The 20,689-nt window shown below is 44.7% G+C and overlaps 1 protein-coding gene across 1 annotated transcript in view; it reads left to right on the forward strand.

Moving 5' to 3' along the window:
- PCSK6 (proprotein convertase subtilisin/kexin type 6) overlaps window positions 1-20,689 on the forward strand; it is a 297,468-nt gene that overhangs the window by 105,416 nt on the left and 171,363 nt on the right. The window contains exons 3-6 of the mRNA XM_004372641.1: window positions 12,319-12,429; window positions 13,582-13,725; window positions 14,678-14,754; window positions 17,165-17,253. Of these exons, the coding sequence (XP_004372698.1) occupies window positions 12,319-12,429; window positions 13,582-13,725; window positions 14,678-14,754; window positions 17,165-17,253 (421 nt within the window). The remainder of the gene's footprint in view (window positions 1-12,318; window positions 12,430-13,581; window positions 13,726-14,677; window positions 14,755-17,164; window positions 17,254-20,689) is intronic.

Raw genomic sequence — 20,689 nt, forward strand, 5'->3', positions numbered from 1 at the left:
CTTCTCTCTTTTATATCTCAAAAGAGATTGCATTAAGACACTAATCTTGTCAACCTCATCAGTATAACCTCATCACAGTGATAGAATTTATAACACATGAGGAGATCACATATAATCTCCTCATAGTGGTAGAGTTTACAAGTAAGGAAATCCCATCAGATAACACAATCATACAATACCGGGAATCATGACCTAGCCAAGTTGCTACCCACATTTTTTGGGGGACACACATCAATCCATGACAAGGACATAGAACCAGGGATATCATTGCTGATGCCAGATGGATCCTCGCTGAAAGCCGAGAATGCCAGAAAGATGTTTACTTGTGTTTTATTGACTATGCAAAGGCATTCAACTGTGTGGATCATAACAAATTATGCATAACATTGCGAAGAATGGGAATTCCAGAATAGTTAATATGCTCATGAGGAACCTGTACATAGATCAAGAGGCAGCTGTTCCGACAGAACAAAGGGATACTGCGTGGTTTAGTCAGGAAAGGTGTGTGTCAGGGTTGTATCGCTTCATCATCCCTATTCAGTCTGTATGCTGAGCAAATAATCCAAGAAGCTGGACTATATGAAGAAGAATGAGGCATCAGAATTGGAGGAATACTCATTAACAATCTGCATTAGGCAGATGACACAACCTTGCTTGCTGAAAGTGAAGAGGACTTGAAGCATTTACTGATGATGATCAAGACCACAGCCTTCAGTATGGATTATACCTCAACATAAAGAAAACAAAAATTCTCACAACTGGACCAATAAGCAACATCATAATAAATGGAGAAAAGATTGAAGTTGTCAAGGATTTCATTTTACTTGGATCCACAATCAACACCCATGGAAGCAGCAGTCAGGAAATCATAAGATGCATTACATTGGGCAAATCTGCTGTAAAAGAACTCTTCAAAGTGTTGAAAAGCAAAGATATCGCCTTGAAGACTAAAATGCACCTGACCCAAGCCATCGTATTTTCAATCACATCATATGCAAGCGGAAGCTAGACAATGAATAAGGAATACCAAAAAAGAATTGACACCTTTGAATTGTGTTGGTGAAGAATATTGAATATACCATGGACTGCCAAAAGAACGAACAAATCTGTCTTGGAAGAAGTACAACCAGAATCCTCCTTAGAAGCAAGGATGGTGAGACTACGTCTCACATACTTTGGACGTGTTGTCAGGAGGGATCAGTCCCTGGAGAAGGACATCATTCTTGGTGAAGTACAGGGTTGGTGAAAAAGAGGAAGACCCTCAACGAGATGGACTGACACAGCGACTGGAACGGTGGGCTCAAGCATAACAATGATTGTGAGCATGGCGCAAGACCAGGCAGTGTTTCATTCTGTGGTACATAGGGTTGCTATGATTTGGAACTGACTCAACGGCACCTAACAACAACAACAATAACAATGGCTGGTGATCGCAAGCATTTCCTCATGTGTCTGTTAGCCACCTGAATGTCTTGTTTGGTAAAGTGTCTGTTCATATCCTTTGCCCATTTTTAAATTAGATTATTTGTCTTTTTGTTGTAGAAGTGTTGGATTTTCTTATCAATTTTAGAGATTAGACTTTTGTCAAATATGTCATAGCCAAAATTTTTTTCCCAATCTATAGGTTCTCTTTTAACTCTTTTGCTGAAGTATGTTGATGAGCCTAAGTTTAATTTTTAGAAGATCCAAGTTATCTAGTTTATCTTCTGGTTTTTTGTATTGTGAGTTATGGTTTGTATCTTATTTATGCAGTATGTTAGGGCCTCTAGCATTGACCCTGTTTTTTCTTCCATGATCTTTATAGTTTTTGGTTTTGGTTTTATATTTTGGTCTTTGATCCATTTTGAATTAGTTTTTGTGTATGGTGTGAAGTATGGGTGCTGTTTCATTTTTTTACAGACGGACATCCAATTTGCCAGCACTATTTGTTAAAAAGACTGTCTTTTCACCATTAGATGAACTTTGGGCCTTTGTCGAAGATCAGGTGGATTTACACCTGGGTTCTGAATTCTGTTCCATTGGTCAGGGAGTCTGTCATTGTACCAGTACCAGGCTGTTTCGACTACAGTTGCTGTATAATAGGTTGTGTCATCTGGTAGTGTGAGGCCTGCTACTTTGTTCTTCTTCAATAATGCCTTACATATCTGGGACCTCTTTGCTTTCCATATAAAGCTAATAATTAGTTTTTCCATCTCATTAAAGAATGTTGTTGGTACTTGGATTGGGTTGCATTGTATTTGTAGATTGCTTTGAGTGGAATTAACATTTTCACATTGTTGAGTCTACCTATCCATGAGCATGGTATGTTTTTCCATTTATGTAGGTCTCTTTTGGTTTCTTGCAGTACTATAGGTCTTCTAAGTCCCTGATCAGATTTATGTGTAAGTATTTTATTTTTATGGAGGCTATTATAAATGGTATTGCTTTCCTGTCTTCCTTTTGATAGTTCTCTTTATTGGTATATAGGAATCCAACTGATTTTTGTGTTTATCTTGTATCCTGCTACTCTGCTGAATCTTTTTATTAGTTCCAGTAGTTTTCTTGTGGAGTCTTTAGGGTTCTCTATGTATACTATCATATCATGCATAAATAGGGATAGTTTTACTTCTTCCTTACCAGTTTGAATGCCCTCTATTTCTTTTTCTTTCCTTATTGCTCTACCTATCATTTCCAGCCCATTATTAAACAGCAGTGATGGTAGAGGGCATCCTTGTTTTCTTCCTGTTCTCAGGGGGAATGTTTTCAGCCTCTCTCCATTGAGAATGATGTTGGCTGTTGGTTTTGTATAGATGCCTTTTTTTATGTCAAGGAATATTCCTTCTATTCTTATTATATTGAGAGTTTTTATCAGGACTGGGTGTTGGACTTTATTGAATGACTTTTCTGCATCAGTTGAGATGATCATGTGATTCTTTTCTTTTGTTTTATTTATGTGGTGGATTATGTTGATTGATTTTCTAATGTTGAACCATCCTTGTATACCTGATATGAATCCCACTAGGTCATGGTGAATTATTATTTCTTTTTTTTATGATGCTGAATTCCATTGGCTTGGATTTTGTTGAGAATTTTCACACCTATATTCCTGAGAGACATTGGTCTGTAATTTTCTTTTTTTGTGGTGTCTTTGCCTGGTTTTGGTATCAGGGTTATGTCGGCTGCATGCAATGAATTTGGGAGTATTCCTTCCTTTTCTATGCTCTGAAATAGTTTGAGTAGTACTGTTGTGAGCTCTTTTCTCACTGTTTGGTATAATTTTCCAGTGAAGCCATCTGGACCAGGACTTTTTTTTTTTGTTGAAAGTTTTTTTTTTTTAATTATTATTATATTTTCAATCTCTTCTCTTGTTATGATTTATTCAAATTTTCTACCTCAGTCCATGTTAGTTTAGTTAGGTATTGTGTTTCTAGAAATTTGTCCATTTTTTCTAGATTTTCAAATTTGTTGGAATACAGTTTTTCGTAGTACTCTGTTATGATCCTTTTTATTTCAGTCGAGTCTGTTGTAATGTCCCCCATTTCATTTCTTATTTGTGTTATATGCTTCCTCTCCTGTTTTTCTTTTGTCAGTTTGGCCAGTGGTTTGTTGATTTTGTTGATCCTTTCAAAGAACAAACTGTTGTTTTTGTTGATTCTTTCTATTGTTTTTCTATTGTCTATTTCATTTATTTCTGCTCTGATCTTTATAATTTCCTTTCTTCTGGTGGCTGTGGGCTTCTTTTGCTGTTGTCTTTCTATTTTTTCGAGTTGTAAAGCTAATGTTTTGATTTTATCCCTTTCTTCTTTTTCTTTTTTGATGTATGTGTCTATTACTATAAATTGACCTCTGAGCATTGCCTTTACTGTGTCCCAGAGGTTTTGGTAAGATGTGTTTTCATTCTCATTTGATTCTAGGAATTTTTTTACTCCATCTGTGTTTTCTTCTTTTACCCAGTGGTTATTAAGCAAGGTGTTATGCAGTTTCCATGTTTTTGGTTTTTTTCCTTGCTCTTCCTGTTATTAATTTCTACTTTTATGGTGTTATGATCAGAGAAGATGCTTCGTACTATCTCAGTGTTTTTTATTTTGTTGAGGGTCATTTTGTGGCCTAAGATGTAGTCTATTCTGGAGAACATTCCATTTGTGTTGGAAAAGAATACATAATTTGCTGCTGTTGGGTGGAGTGTTATATATATGTCAGTGAGGTCAAGTTGGTTGATTCTGGCCTTTAGATCTTCTGCATCTTTGTTGAGTTTCTTTCTAAATGTTCTGCCCTTTACTGAGAGTGGTGTGTTGAAGTCTCCTACTATTATTGTGGAAATATTAATGTCTCTTTTCAGTGCTGTTGAAGTTTGTTTTATATATTTTGGAGCTGTGTCATTGGGTGCATAGATATTTACTATGGTTATGTCATCATGGTAGGTTGTCCTATTAGGCATTATATAATGTCCTTCCTTGTCTTTTATGGTGGATTTTGCCTTAAAGTCTATTTTAACTGAGATTAATATCACCACTTCTGCTTTTTTGGTTGTTGTTCACTTGCTATATTTTTTCCATCCTTTGATTTTTAATATATTTAAACTTTTGTGTCTAAGGTGTGTCTCTTGTTGACAGCGTATTAATAGGTCATGTTTTTTATCCATTCTGTCACTCTGTGTCTCTTTACAGGTGCATTCAGGCCATTTACATTCAGTGTCATTATTGACAGGTGTGAGTTTACTGCTGTCATTTTGTAGTGCTTTTTTTGTGTGGTGCTGATGTCATCTTTGTTCCTCTTACTCTCCTGTGCTGAATGAATTCCTTTTGTTTGTGGATTTTTTTTGTTTGTTTCTTTCTTTCGTTTTTATAGATTTTTTGTTTACTGAGACTGTTTTTCTTCTTTATTTTGATGAGTAGGTTTGTTAACTTTCTTTGTGGTTACCTTGAAATTTATCCTTATCTTCCTAAGTTTGAACCAGTCTTTTCTTATTCAATATCGCCTTGACTTCCTCTCCCTTTGAAAGGTCTATACCTACACCATTTATCCCCCTTCTTATTCTTCTGATGTTGTTGTCATTTACAGATTGACCTCTCTGATTCCCTGTTGTAAATCTTTTAGTTTTGTTTTATCCTTGAGAGTTCATTGCCTACATCTGTATTTGGCTAATACTGACCTATGTCCTAGATTCAGATTGTTGTCTGCCGTTCTTGGTTCTCTAACCAAATGACTCCCTTTAATAATTCTTGTAAGTTTGGTTTGGTTTTTACATATTCCCTTAATTTCTGTTTATCTGGAAAAGTCCTAATTTTGCCATCTCATTTGAGCAAGAGTTTTGCAGGATATATTGTTCTTGGATGGTAATTTTCTTCTCTCAGGGTTTTTAAATATATCAGCCTATTGCCTTCATGCCTGCGTGGTTTGTGCTGAGTAATCAGAACTTAGTCTTATTGTTTCCCCTTTGTATGTGACTTTTCATTTTTCTCAAGCTGCTCTCAGGAGTCTTTCTTTGTGTTTTGTTTTGATGAGTGTGGTTATGATATGTCTTGGTGACTTTCCTTTTTGGGGTCTATTTTATATGGGGTTCGTTGTGTTTCTTGGATGACCAGCTTTTCATCTTTCATGATATTAGGAAGTTTTCTGTCAGCAAATCTTCAAGGAGCTTATCTATGTATTCCATTTCCTCCCCCTGATCTTGAACTCTAATCACATGCAAATTTTTGCTCTTGATTGTGTCTCATATAGTTCTTAGGTTTTCTTCATTCTTTTGTCTGATTTTCCTCAAACAAAGTGGCGTCCATGGATTTGTCTTCAATTTTACTGATTCTGTCTTCCATTTTTTCAAATTTGCTCCTAAAACCTTCTATTGGGTTGTCCATTTCCAAAATTTTGTTGTTTGTCTTTCGGATTTCTAATTGCTGTTTTTGTACAACTTCTAATTTTTGTTTATTTTGACATTTTGTTCTTGTATTATTTTCTTCCATTGCATTGTTTTCCTTGATTTTGGCTGTGTTTTGGTTGGTTTTGTCTGTATTTTCCATGAGTTCGTCTATTTTTTCCTTAGTTTTTTCTGTGTTTTCCTTGGTGTCTTTCCCAATCACTTGGGGAGCCCTGAATGTTAGACTTTTGAATTCCCTATCAAGTAGTTTCAGTTCCTTTTCTTCTACCAGAAGATCATCTGGTGCTTTGTTTTGTTTGCTTACTGGAGCCACCTTGTCCTGTTTTTTTTAATATGTTTTGATATTGTCTGCTGTCTCTGAGACATTCTGGTATTATTTTCTTTGTTTATTAATTATAGGTTTGTTTTGTCCTGCTTTTTTTGTTTTGTTTGATTATGTCCGGGTGGGTGGGGTGGGCATGTTTTGTTTCTTGCTGGTCTGTGGGCACAATAGTTCTCACCACCTTGTCCAGGTGGGCATGGCCAGTTGCTCAGCTGTGGTGCAGCAGGGCAGGTCCAACAGGGAGGAGGGGTGGGGATGGGTTGTTTGTTTGCAGCACAGAATGAGGCTGGTAGGGCAGGGGCTGGAAGCCAGACCAGTTCCTCTCAGGGTGTGGTGCTCAGGGAGGCAGAGCAGGAAGTGGCAAGAAGGGGTCTGCAGGTCCAGAGATCTAGGCTGCTCCCACTCGGGGGTGCGTTGCTCAATGGGGCAGAGGAGAGAGACAGGAGGGGGGCAAAGGGAGGGGCGGATGCAACTAGATGGAGGAGGGCAATAGGGTAGGTTCATACTCTGGTCCCTGGCAGTCAGGGCTGCCGAAATGGGACAATTATTGCTGCTATTCCTCAGTGGGGTGGGAGTTTTAGGAGCAAGCTGCTGTGGTTACCGCGTGAGAGTATCTGGGCACTTCCTTGAGCTGCAGCCAGCAAATGTGGTCTTATTTAGCTCTGGGTGTGTCTGCACCATACCTCTGTTTCCTATTGGGAATTTCATGAAAGTGCCTTTCTATGTTCTTGGTGCGGAGTTGTTGGCTTATTCCAAAATGGCCATGCTACAACCTGCCAGTTGGCTTGTATAATGGATTGAATTATGTCCCCCAAAAAATGTGTGTATCAGTTTGGCTGGGCCATGATTCCTGGGATTGTGTGATTTTCCTGTATGTTGTAAATCCTGCCTCTATGATGTTGATGAGGGAGGATGGGCAGCAGTTTTGTTAGTGAGGCAGGACTCAGTCTATAAGATTGGATTGTATCCTGAGGCAATCTCTTGAGATATAAAAGAGAGAAGCAAGTGGGTGGGAGGGGGGGCAGACCTCATACCACCAGGAAAGCAGTGCCAGGAGCAGAGCATGTCCTTTGGACCTGGGATCCCTGCACGGAGAAGCTCCTCGTCCGGGGGAACATTGATGAGAAGACCAACAGAGAGAGAAAGCCTTCCCCTGGAGCTGACACCCTGAATTTGGACTTTTAGCCTACTTTACTGTGAAGAAATAAATTTCTCTTTGTTAAAGCCATCCACTTGTGGTATTTCTGTTGTAGCAGAACTAAATGACCAAGACAGCTGGGAACCTCCACTCCTTAACTCTAGTCATTTGCCATTTTCTATCAGTTTCTTCTTCTCAGTGGCCTCTGATCTAATGCTTTTATCCCGTAATTTAAGGTTCAGGGTTCCAGGATTGACATCTGTATCTGTTTTACTTGTTTTTTTGGGTCTTTGTTGCAGAAAAAAGGCTTAGTGCATCTGACTAATCCACCATCTTGGCTCCGCTGTCCGTTTTTGACGACTTCCAATTTTCCTAGATTCATACTTTGTACACGCTACATTCCGATTATTAATGGATGTTTGAGGCTATTTCTTCTCATTTTGAGTAGTGTCACATCAGCGAATGAATGTCCTGAAAACTTTACTCCATCCATGTCATTAAGGTCGACTCTAATTTGAGGAGGCAGCTCTTGCCAGTCATATTTTGAGTGCCTTCCAACCTGAGGGGCTCATCTTCTGGCACTATATCAGATAATGTTCTGCTGCTATTCATAAGTTTTCACAGGCCAGTTTTTTGAGAAGTAGATCTCCAGTTCTTTCTTCCTAGACTGTCTTAGTCTGGAAGCTCTGCTGAAACCTGTCCACAATGGATGACCCTGCTGGTATCTGAAATACCGGTGGCGTAGCTTCCAGTATCACAGCAACACACAAGCCCTCACAGTACAACAAACTGACAGATGAGTGGTGGATTAGTTTCCTAGGGCTGCTGTAACAAATTACCACAAACTGGGTGGCTTGAAACAACAGAAATTTAGTCTCTCACGGTTATTTCTGGAGGATTAGAAGTCTGAAATCAAGGTGTCAGCAATGCCACACTCCCTTCAAAGGCTCTAGAGGAGGATTCTTCCTTGCCTCATCCAGCTTCTGGTGGCTCCAGACGTTCCTTGGCTTCTTGCAGCATCACTCCAATCTCTGCCTTCGTCTTCACATGGTTGTCTTCTCTCTGTGTCTCAAATCTCCCTCTGCTTTTCTCTTATACAGATCTTGTCATTGGATTTAGGACCCAGCTGGGTAACCCAGGATGAGCTCATCTCAAGATCCTTATCTTGTTACACCTGAAAGGACCCTGTTTCCAAATAAAGTCACATTCTAAAGTTCCAGGTGGAGGACCCCCATTCAACCTACTACAAAACCTGAGGTGGATAAACTAGAATGAGCAGGAACTTCCTTGTCACAGTATTTCCCTGTCCTTCAACCCAGTGGTGTCAAGGCTTTGGGGAGATGAAAAATTCTCCTCTCCATTAGAAGGTTGAGGACTCTCCATAAGACTTCAACTCTTCCTATACATACTAAGCCACAAAATTGATTTTACTTTGCCCTATCAATTGCCATCAAGTCGAACTTTCCTCTGGGCACACTCATTCACAGCTTACACTGGTTTAGGATTTATTTTCCTTGAAGCTGGCCTTGAAACTCAAAGGTGGATAAATGGGTTCTACTGTCTCTTCTAGTGCACTTCTAACCAAGAGAAAGTGTGAACATCTCACAGACAAGTGCTGAGGGACCTGGTGAATAGATCATGACTGAAGCTTCACTGTAAAGTGATAACCAAACAAACTGCCAGAGAAACATCATTGACTACCCCTTTGCACCAGCCTTCTTGGGAGAGGAAGAACTCTTTAAACCCTACAAAGAACCTCTCGTTGCTCTTTCTTAAAAAGATAACTATGTACATAAAGTAAAGTAAGAGTTTGTAAGTGGTGCAGAATGGTTAATACATTCATCTGCTAACCAAGAGGTGGACGTTAGAGTCCACCCAGAGGTGCCTTGGAAGAAAGGCCTGGTGATCTACTTCCAAAAACTCGGCCATTGAAAACCCAATGGAGCACAGTTCTACTCTCACAAACATGGGGTCGCCATGAGTCAGAGTCGACTCAGAGGCAACCTGTATAAGGTAAAATATTCAACAAGCACAAAAGCTAAGTCTCCCTCTCACCGTTGACCCTCCCCATCAACACCATTGCTACACCATCTCTCTAGGTGCTTGCAAGTTCTACAGAGGAGTCAGTTCCATGAAGGACACATCCTTAGAGATCCTGAACTATTTGCTGCTTTACCATAACTATCATTACTGTTTATGCAATGGAAACTCTCTACTGTGCCTCTGTGAGGTGCCCATTAGCATGGACAGGTGCTGATCCTTTTTTGGGAGAGCTAAAGTTTCATCATTTGGCTTTGAGTAATCAACACACCTCTGACCTTCCCAGAGAGACCAGGTGGCCCCTGGTTCCTACCTTAGTGTCATATGAAGCAGGGCTCTGCATTGAGCTGAGGTGAAGGGCAGGGCACCTGGGTTCTGGACAGGAACAAGGTGTATTCATGCTCAGGCTCCCTGAATGGAACACCAGGCACATAGTAAGAATCAACACCACTTTGTTGAGTGAGCAACTGAGTAAATGACCACAGGAGTCCCGCGGTGCAGAGAAATCAGGAAAGGTGGAACTGGAGGATGGCTTCCGCTCTGCAGTGGGAAGGAAGTCGGGGTCCAGGATACTTTCCTAGGATTGGGTGAGAGGCGAGGCAGTGACTGGAGTGTGAGATGAAATGAGGAAACAGGCTGGTTTCTACTCCAGGCAGGGATACACAGAGCAGGGACCACCAGCCGAGTCAGCCTACATGACTGGGCAGGCGCCTGCAGTTGCATCTCTGTGGAGTCTCGGCCCAGAAGCCCCATGCCTGGCAGGCTGTTTATTATCTTCAGTTCCATTGATTTCTGGCAACATGGCTCCCACACCACCTACCCAGTTTGGTGGAGCGGATCACCCGGGCTTGGAGGAGGAGGGTTTGCCTCCTCTTCTGTGACTGGGGGTACAGCCTGGTAGGGAGAGCTGTCAGAAGGCTACAGATGTGATTAAGATGGGTGGTGGTCCAGGGCCCAGCCTGGATGAATGTATGGGGATGTCCCAGGAGCTTGGAGCCTTTAGTGGTATACGTGCCACTGTATTTTATAATAGAATGTTTAACAGATTGTGGAATACTATCTTAGATATTTTGTATCAAGTAAAAGCTTTCTAGTTCAAGCAATAATATATGGTGAAGTTGCAAAATGCCATCAGAGGTTGTTATGAACAAAATACTTTGCAGTTTTATTTTCCATAGAAAAATCTATCAGTGGCAATTACAAATTACCTGTGCCTTGGTGTCTAACCCAAAATTGATTTTGAGCTCTGGGCAGCCTTTTTAAGGAAGCCAGGTCTACTGGTGTTTTACAGCCAAGTCACATTGGAGGTGGGATGGCTGTGACACTTCTCCCTGAGCATTTTGTCTTCTCAACCGAGGATGTCTTTGAGATCAACCCCCTCATCCCAAATGTGAGGCTACGCGTGGAGGTGTTCTGCTGTCCTCCCTCACGACAATGTGGGGAAGGTGAGGCTGAGAGAGGTCTGAGGAGGGACCTTTCACTCCCTCCCGCTGGGCTTCAGGCTGTTCTGGCCTCCAGGTTCAGCCAGGGGGCTGCAGCTTTAGCCCGGCCTCCAGGTCACCCTGGCCTCCACACCCCACCCTGGGACCCCACCAGTGGGGCCCCTCCCCCACTTCCCCTGCCTCTCCTCCCTGCATCCTGGGGCTCCCAGCAGAGCCAAGTGGACGAGGCCCTCTTGTGGGTTGGGGTCTCTCCTGCCTGTGGGTCTTCAGCCCCACCCAGTGCCACCTCCTCCACGCAGCTTGTCCTGTTCCTGCACCTCCTCGGAGCTCAGATCAGTCTTTAGTCTGCTGCTGGGAGCCCCCAAGTGAAGCACAAACTTCTTGAGAGTAGGGCCCAGCTCCAGTCCTCATCCTCCCATCCCTGTGCCCAGTGCAGGCCTCGAGTGTTTGATGAGTGGAGGGTTCACTGAATCAGATGGGACTGCCACAGCAACACCCAGGAAACTGGCTCAGGGCTGGATTCCTTTTCCCCATGACTCTTAAAGTGGAAAAACTCTGCCAGCTTGAAACACACAGACACACACACACACACACACACACACACACGAGGATAATAACAACTGCATGCCGGGCAATGACTAAGTACCTTATGTACACCAGTCCGGATATTAATCCTCATGACAACCCCATAACCACCCTGTTGTACAGATGAACAAACAAAAGCCCAGGAGGTTAATCGACTGCTCAGAGTCACACAGCTAGTAACTGATGGGGTCAGGATTTGAACCCAGGCAGCCGGCTGCCTGCTGTTAAATATTATTTTATAGTGCTTCTCAAACGATTTTCCCCCCCTTGGGTACACTTTCTCTCAAACTTTTTTTTCTTGATTGTGAATGCAAATCATGCCTATTGAAGGAAATTTATGAAATACTAAAAATAATTCAAAAATTTTACATTACCAATAACATCACCACCAAGAGATTGCTGCTATTTATATTTCACTATATCCCTTTCTAGATTTTTCTCTGCGCATATTTTCTTACCATGTTTCTGGTGGCGGCCCCAAACCCCAACATACAGATCACCGTAATTTACCTGTTGATTTCTTCACTGTGAACTGTGAGACATCTTGCCTCCAGCTGGGGATAAACATTTTGACCAAGCAATTTCTTCCATCTCTTCACTTATGTCTTTCCCGTATGTGTATTTTCTTTTTCCTCAGGATGGGGGTCGCCAGACCATTTGTTGGCAACTTTGCAAGGTGATTTTTTTTTTTTTTTAGTAGAATGACTTCAAAATCTACCGGAGTGGTATAATTTTCCCCTCCCCCTACACAAACAAGTTCTCATTTTTCAAAGGTGATCATTTTAAAATGAAAATGTGCCCTGGGAAGTCACTGTCCAAAACCTCTAATAATGGCACAGATAATCATGAAAAGAAAATCTATGGTGCCTACAGAGAGGCCACCTAAAATCAGGAGATGGTTTTAAAAACAAGCAGTAATTGCATTTCTTCCTGGTAGGTGAAATGGCTCCAGCAGCAAGAAGTTAAACGCAGGGTGAAGAGACAGGCACGGAGTGACCCAAAGACCCTTTACTTCAATGACCCCATTTGGTCCAGCATGTGGTACATGGTGAGTACAGGGTGGGGCCCCTTCCTCCCTGGACATTTACAACACCGTGGCTTTCAGGTGGGTCTGCAGGAAGAGAATATTTAATTTCCGCAACAAAGCTAAGTAGAAACAGATACACTTCGTCTTGATGTGATACCTGACCATCAAAAAGCTTTGCATCCCAAGCTTTCTTATGAATTTTTTCTGAAATTATGTGAAATTCCAAGGAGGGGATCTTTGCACAGGAGAGTGATTCGATGCAGGCTCTAGGACTAACTGACCCTGGGTGGCACAAACAGTTAACGCACTCAGCTGCTGACTGATAGTTTGGAGGTTCAAGTCCACCCAGAGGTGCCTTGGAAGAAAGGCCTGGCGATTTACTTCTGAAAAGAAGATCAGCCATTGGAAACCCTGTGGAGCACAGTTCTACTCTGACACACATGTGGTCAACATGAGTCAGCGTCAACTCAAAGACAGTCAGTTTCCCAGTAGGACTACCTGGTAGGACTAAATTCTGGAGACGACCCCCTGGACAGAGCCCCCTGAGGAGAAAGGATTCCTAGGAAAATGGTACACAAATTGGCATGCGCAGAAACAGCAGATGGAGCGCTCCACACGTACTCCTTCTGGATCTGGGTGGAAAAGTGGCTCTGTGGTACATAAGGCAGGGAAAGTGCCTCCTCCATGCTTTTACAAGCATGAGGTGCCTCTCCCTGAGTTGGCATGGTCTGTGCATTCTGCGTCAGGATCACACTGCCCTGTCCCCGTTGGGACTGTCTCCTTAGCAAAATACCACAAACTTGGTGGCTTATAAGGACAGAAATTTATTCTCTCACAATTCTGGAGGCTAAAGTCAAAACCAGCATGTCGGCAGGGCCATGCTCCCTCTGATGTCTCTAGGGAGAGATCCTTTCTTGTCTCTCTCAAATCCTTTTAGCCCCAGGCATTCCTTGGCTTATAGATACATCTTCACGTGGCCTCTGTGTCTCTTCTCTTTTTTAAGATGGGATTAGGACCCACCCTACTCCGGTATGACCTCCTGTTAACTTCACTGATAACATTTTCCCAGCAAGGTCACATTCACAGGGACCAGGGGTTAGGACTTCAGCACATCTTTTTGGGGGCACACAATCCAATCCCTAACAGGAGTCTGTGTTTCTTCTGTGCATACAGCATTGTAGTGACAAGAACAGGCGCTGTCGATCGGAGATGAACGTGCAGGCTGCGTGGAAGAGGGGCTACACGGGGAAGAATGTGGTGGTCACCATCCTTGACGATGGCATAGAGAGGAATCACCCTGACCTGGCCCCAAACTACGTAAGTCAGGCCTGGGAACCCGCGTACGAGGATAGTCAACTGTGCTGGTAACTAAATAGTATAAAGTAAAAACCAGTTAGGCAATAAAGAAAGCAGCGGTGGGGAGGATTGGTGAAACCAATACCCCTCCCTGCTGGTGCCAGGGAAAGCGACTTTGCAGAGGGATTTGTCCATGTTTGAAGATCAGAAAGAACCACGACACCCCCGACATGGAAATGGTCAGTATATGAATAATAACAACACAAAAAATTACTGGGTTAAAAGCTTGGACTCTTGGCTCAAACTGCCTGGATTCCTATCCTGGCTCTGCTACTTCTTAGCTCTGAGACCTTGGGCAAATTGCTTAACTTACCTATGCCTCAATGTCATTGTCTGTAAAGTAGGGTTAATAATGGGACTACTGTCTCGTATGGATATTGTCAGGATTAAATGAGTTAATAAATACGAAGAGCAAAAAAAAACTAAACTAAACCCATTGCCATTGAGTCGATCCCGACTCATAGCAACCCTATAGGACAGAGTAGAACTGCTCCATAGGGTTTCCAAGGAGCGCCTAGTGGATTCGAACTGCCCACCTTTTGGTTAGCAGCCGTAGCTCTTAACCACTGCACCACCAGGGTTTCCATGTGAAGAGCAGAGCCTGCGTTAAATGTTCTAAGGCGTCTGGGTGCAGAACAATGGTTAAATAAATCATACTGTATCTGTTTGATAGCCAGTTACGCAGCCACTAAAAATGACAGTTTTGAAGACTATGTCACAGCTTTTATGATGTTTTAAAAGAAGACAAAATTATATGAATACTATGATGACAAGTATGTAAACAAAAACATATTAAAAATAAAAGGTGATAGAGTCAGATAATACCATGTGTGTGTTTCTCTGTCTTCCGATAGAAGTAAAAAATCATGTCAAATAGGACTCCATGTGCTGTGTCGTTTGTCTTCACTCTTAGGATTCCTATGCAAGCTATGATGTCAATGGGAATGATTATGACCCATCTCCACGTTACGATGCCAGCAACGAAAATAAGTATGTCAGCTCGTCCCCTCCTTTCTTGTCTCCTTTCTTCTCTCCCTGCAGAATCACTGAGGAGTTTTCACACAGAAATGCTCTAGCAGGGGATCAGCAGGTGGGCACTTCCCTGCCTGCCTGGGGGTAGCTGGGTCTCCTCCAGGAGTCAGAAGCCTCCCCCGTGGCCCTCTAGGCGTGAGGCAGCTTCTGTGGATCCAGCCTCTTCCTTTGGGGGCGTCACCTCTGTTGGTCACCTGGAAATGAGTGTTACAAACCCTGTTCCTGTTTCCAACCTTGTTGGACTACTTGTAAAAATAACCCTTAAATCCAGTGGGTTCCATGACCTGCTGTTTTAAAACAGCTGTTTGCCTTAATCAGAAGAATCCCTGGTGGCGCAGTGGTTAAGCGCTGGGCTGCTAACCAAAAGGCTGGTGGTTCGAACCCACCAGCTGTTCTATGGGAGAAAGACGTAGCAGTCTGTTCCCAGAAAGATTGCAGCCTTGGAAACCCTATGGGGCAGTTCTACTCTGTCCTATAGGGTCGTTATGAGTCGGAAGGGCCCTAGCCGAGCACACAGCTCCTCTGACTGCACTCACAATCTGAAGAGCAAGTGGAGAGAGCACAGGCCTGAGGCTGGCTATGCCTGGATCAGAATCCCAGCTCACTACCTGTGGGCTGTGTGGCTTTGTGCAAGTTGCTTACCCTTGCTGAGTCTCTGTGTCCCGACCTCAGAGATTTTTCCACGGAGATCACCCTGCTCACCTCCCAGAGTTGTGAGGCGTGAAATGAGACGTGTGAGCACCTCATAGGGTGCAGGGCTCTCAGCGGGTGCTCAGTAAATGGTGGTGGTGATTTCCATCCCTGAGCACGTGCAGGCAGTGGGGCTGGAGTGATGAGGAGACTCGTGCAGCATCCAGGATTGCCGCCCTGGGGTTGGAGCCCAGGCTCCCAAGTCCTAGTGCTGTGAGCCCATTTGCTGTGCCCGACCTGTCATTTCCCCTGAGCTCTTATGATTCTTTCACAGATATTCAGAGGAAAATAACAAGAGTCCTGTCTTTTTCCCCACTGTTGGCATGACACTTGCTAAGGCACTTCCTCCCTCTGTGTTGTTGTTGTTAGGTGCTGTCAAGTCAGTTCCTATTTGTAACAACCCCGTGTACAACAGAACAGAACACTGCCGGGTCCTGCACCATCCTCACAAGGTGGACTGTACTTTGAGGAGGCAGCTCTTCCCCAGTCATGCTCCCTCCATGCCGTTCCAGTTTTTGGTGGATTCGAGTCTGTGGCTCCAATGCCGGTGCCCAGATGGTGCTGTGCTGAGAGGCTGGGCTGGGCTCACGTGTTTAACAAAACAGCCCCAGAGGCACCGGCTCTCTTGCTCACGTCCCAAGATGCCTTTCCCACTCAGTGGTGCCAACAGCGCCCAGGGTGAAGGGTCCCTGTGCTCCAGGCCCATGTCCAGGGGGCAGGGGAGAATGACCCAGCTCCACGCACTGACCCTTGAAGGGCAGGACTGACTGCTGGTGTGAGACACTGAGCAACGTGACTGTTAGCAGCCCCGGTCACTGTGCCGTGCGAGCTCTGGAGGATATGGATGACTCTCCTCCAGAGGCCCGGCACACAGACCAGGCGTATTTTTAAAGGCGGTTTTAAATCTGAATCGATAATTGTAATCCCCTGTGGAGTCCTCTCAAAGGCGTGCTGTTTAAAGTCGCCCATACTTTGGCCTCTGCCAGAATTGACACAAGCAGCACATTCGAAAATGGGTCATTACTGAGAAAAGCAATTTGTTTTGGGGTAAGTTCTTCATAGTCCCCTAGGTACTGTTGCATATTCAATTTAGAGCTTTTTCCCCCAGCTCCTACTTAAGCAAGAAGGATGGGAGGCTGCCCTGAGGTGAACATGGATGGACGAGACATAAGTACCATTTGCTCTTTCTTTCATGCTCTCCGTGAAGTCTTTATGATGTCCCTGTATGTGCCAAGCGCTGTGCTAGGCACAGGGGACACGGCGCGGAGGCCAAATGGCCCCTGCCCTCCACTGAACCGTAGTCCAGCATGCCAACAACAGGCACTGTGAAGGCCGGAAGCCCGGGCCCTGGGCGCTTGGAACAGGAGGCCCTGGCTCTGACTTGGGGGTCAGGGAAGGCTTCCCGGAAGAGACAATCCCAGAGCAAGTGCCCACCATCTGAGGGGTGGTGGGAAGGCCCATGGGCCTGAAAGATGTGGTGGATCCAGGGTGTGCTGACCTGGCTGAGCCCTGTTCGTAGCAGCTGTCAGAGGAGGTGCTGATGAGAGGAGCAGAAAGGGGACTTTTCTGTCAGTCCTGGACTTAGGGAAATCCGTCTTGTCGTGCGAGAACTAAGCAACACAATGAACTCGAGAAGCTGCTGGTTCCGGCCCTAACTTTGTTTCCTCCTTTGCTTCAGACACGGTACTCGGTGTGCAGGAGAAGTTGCCGCCTCGGCCAACAACTCGTACTGCATCGTGGGCATCGCGTACAATGCAAAGATAGGAGGTAATGTCCCAGGTGCTCAGCCCGGAAGCTGAGGGGCCGGGAGGGTGCCGGGGAACGTCCTTTCCTGCAGGGCTTCTTGGCGGTTTCAGACCCCAGGCCTGAAGCAGCAACTGCCCCAGCTCACAGCCCAGGCCGCCAGGGCAGAGACATCAGGGCCTCGGGCAGGGGTGAGGGAGTGGGGGTTCCGTCACAGAGGCCTCCTCTCCCTGCCCTCTGGCTCTGCTAGTCCTGCCAGCTTCCACGCTGCTGCCACCGGCCCACTCCGCAATGCCCGGGTGCTGTCCTCTGCTCACAGGCCTGCAGTGGCCCCTCTCGCTTCCAAGACAGAGTTTCCTGTCTTTTACCTAGGACCACAGGCCTTTCCCAGGACTTAACCCCACTTGAGCCTGATCGCCCACTTCGGCACCTGACCCTGAGCTTTAGCTATAGTACCACAGTGTCCCCCAGACACACCTGGTCATCCCTGTCCATACCTGGGCTTGCAACACTCCGCCCCCAGGGGCCCCTCTCTCCCCTCCGTTGGCTCAGTCCTCCGATGATGTGTGGCTAGCTCGTGCCCCTGTGCTCCATGAAGCACCCCCCGGATCCAGCCCGCTCCCCTCTTGTTCGCCAAGAGAGTCAGAGCTCTCCCAGGCATGTCAGTGGGTCATTGTCCTGCCTGCCCTGGGTGTCTCTGCTTGGTTATTTAGCTTTTCACATTTGGGAATCACACTTCCCTTGATGGAGTGGGCTTTGCACAGACAGTACCAGTCATGTCCCACACCTGAGGCTGGCAGGCCCATCAACATGTCTTCCGAGTGCCAGCGGGTGCACATCACTGAGCCACAGCTGAACAGGCACCCCACCTGGCTCTCAGTTTGTGTCTCGGCTTGAAGGCACTTATGCTCACTCAGGTGGCTTCGCTGGGAAGCTGCCTCCCTGGGCAATGGCTGGCCCTCTGCTTGACCTTTGCAGGGGCAGCCACAGCCCCCTCAGCCCCACCTATGAGCCGCACAAGATGGAGAGGGTGGGCCAGGGCTTCCCTGGATCACCCAGCCCTTGGGGAATTTCTTGAGTTTTGAGAAGAGTTTCCCCAGCTTTTACTGAATTAGGACTCTGCCCTTCCCCCAGGAAATCTGTGAAGTGGTTTGGATTTGTAATTATATGACAAAATTAACCCCCAAGGGTGTTGTCTCAGTTAGCTAGTGCTGCTGTAACAGAAATACCACAAATGGGTGGCTTTAAAGAACAGAAATTCATTGTCTCACAGTTTAGGAGGCTAGAAATTTGAATGCAGGGTGCCAGCTTTCTGTCTCTCTGTGTGGCTCTAGGGGAAGGTCCACATCTCTTCCAGCATTCCTCAGGTCCTTGGCAATCGCTATGTGACATCTGTCTTCCCGCAGCTGTGCTTACTCATCTGCGTCCATGCTGCTCTTTAAATCACTCAGAAGTGATTAGGTTTAGGACACACCCCACACTGATGTGTCCTCATTAGCATAACAAAGAAAACCCTATTTCCAATTTGGCTTAGATATAGGGGTCAGGACTTAAACACATATTTTGAGGGGACACAATTCAATCCATAGTGGTGTGTTCTGCAGAGCAAACCTAGAAGCTCTGTTGGCTGGCCTCATTCCTGTGTAGGTGGACAGTTCTTCTATGCTGAGATATAAAAGTTCTCCCTGGAGCCTTTTGTGGTGAGGGAAGACTGAAAAGTCTCCCCAGGAGCTGTCAAATCCGACTGGCCAGGCACCACTCCCGTTTCCACCACCCACTGGCTGTGTGTCCTTGGACGGCAAGGTTTCTTCACCTGTGGAGGGACAGTCAGTGCTGTGGCTGCCTCCCCAGGTCTGTTAGAACAATGATGTGAAGTACCACATGTGACAGCATCTGGCTCCAGGCTGAGTCTGTAGGGAGCCGTTGGGTGCCTCCATCCCTCTTTCTGAAACTCTCAGAGGGAAAATAAAATGATCACTGTTGCCTTGAGTGAGGGGGTGGACCCTATCTTTGGGTTATTTGAACCTTGCTCCTCAAAGTCACTCCCTGGACTGGCAGCATGGACATCACCTGGGAGATGTGAGAAATGCAGAATCCTAGCCCCACCCCAGATGTACTGAGTCAGAACCTACAGAGGGTTCACCAACAAATAACCATTTGAGAAGTGCTGGCTTAGCGGGCTTTCTGGAACCCAGCAGGTAGGTAACATCTACCTCATGGGTCATGAGGAGTCAGTGAAATTCACCTACATAAAAACCTCCCAGAGGAGGTGCACAGAAAATAGCAGGTTGGTATTATTAGATAGCTCTACGCTCCTTGCAAAATTGTATACCTGTTTCCCAAAGTTTAGAGACAGCATTTCCACTTCAGGGCTTGGGAAGAGGACTATTTTTAAATTAATGCATGTGTTGTGTGTCCAGCATTGTGCTAGTCACTGAGTAGGTGAATGAAGGGATGACAGACACAGTTCTGGGCCTCTAGGATCTCAGTCTTTGGGTAAAGGATTTAATGATCCACATCTAATGAATGGCAAATTGATAGCGTGCAACTTCTAAAATTAGGTCTTAAAAGACACTGCTGTTTCCTCCTTTGTTCTCTCTCTTGAATTGCTTGCGATAGGGGAAGTTTCCATGTTGTGGCGACATTCAAACAATCCTATGGCGAGGTCTGCATGATGAGGAATAGAGGACCAAGTACTGAAATGAGAGAGGCCATCAGGAAGCCCCTGAGAGTGGTAGGGCTCAGTGAGGGCAGAAACATGCGTTCTAGCCTCTCTGCCCCGAGAGAAATGGGGAGTGCCCTCAGGGAAGTCACATAAATATGAATCATACCTCGTATGGTTCCCTTCCTTCAAGACTCCAATACCCTGCATGCCTCTGCCTTCTTCTGGTTGCTGTTCAATGCCCTTAAAGAGTTGTTTTTAAAAATATATATTTTGTCCAGAGTTTATAATTATTATCTTTAGAAGTTAGCCTGATATAAGCTACTCTGCCATCATTGGAACTAAAACTTGTGGTATATATTTATTCACCAAATAGGTGGGGTATTAGTTATCTATTGCTGCATGACAGTTACTCCAAAATGTAACTGCTTAAAACAACAAACATTTGTTATCTAACACAGGGTCACTTGTGAGGGTCGCTTGTGAGGGTCACTTTATATATATATATATTTTTTTTTAATTGTACTTTAGTTGGTTTACAGAACAAATAGTTTCTCATTAAACAGTAAGTACACATATAGTTTTATGACATTGGTTAACAACCTCACGACATGTCAACACTCTCCCTTCTCGATCTTGGAGGACCCGTTTTTTTTTTTTGGTGAAAATATACATAACCAAAGTTACACCATTTCAAAAGTTTCTACATGTACAATTCAGTGATAACGATTACATTCTTCCAGTTGTGCTGCTATTCTTACTATCCTTTTCCAAATTATTCCATCACCATTATCTTCA

This window comes from Trichechus manatus, unplaced genomic scaffold (assembly GCF_000243295.1).
Source record: "Trichechus manatus latirostris isolate Lorelei unplaced genomic scaffold, TriManLat1.0 scaffold00019, whole genome shotgun sequence".
Classification (NCBI taxonomy): Eukaryota; Metazoa; Chordata; class Mammalia; order Sirenia; family Trichechidae; genus Trichechus; species Trichechus manatus.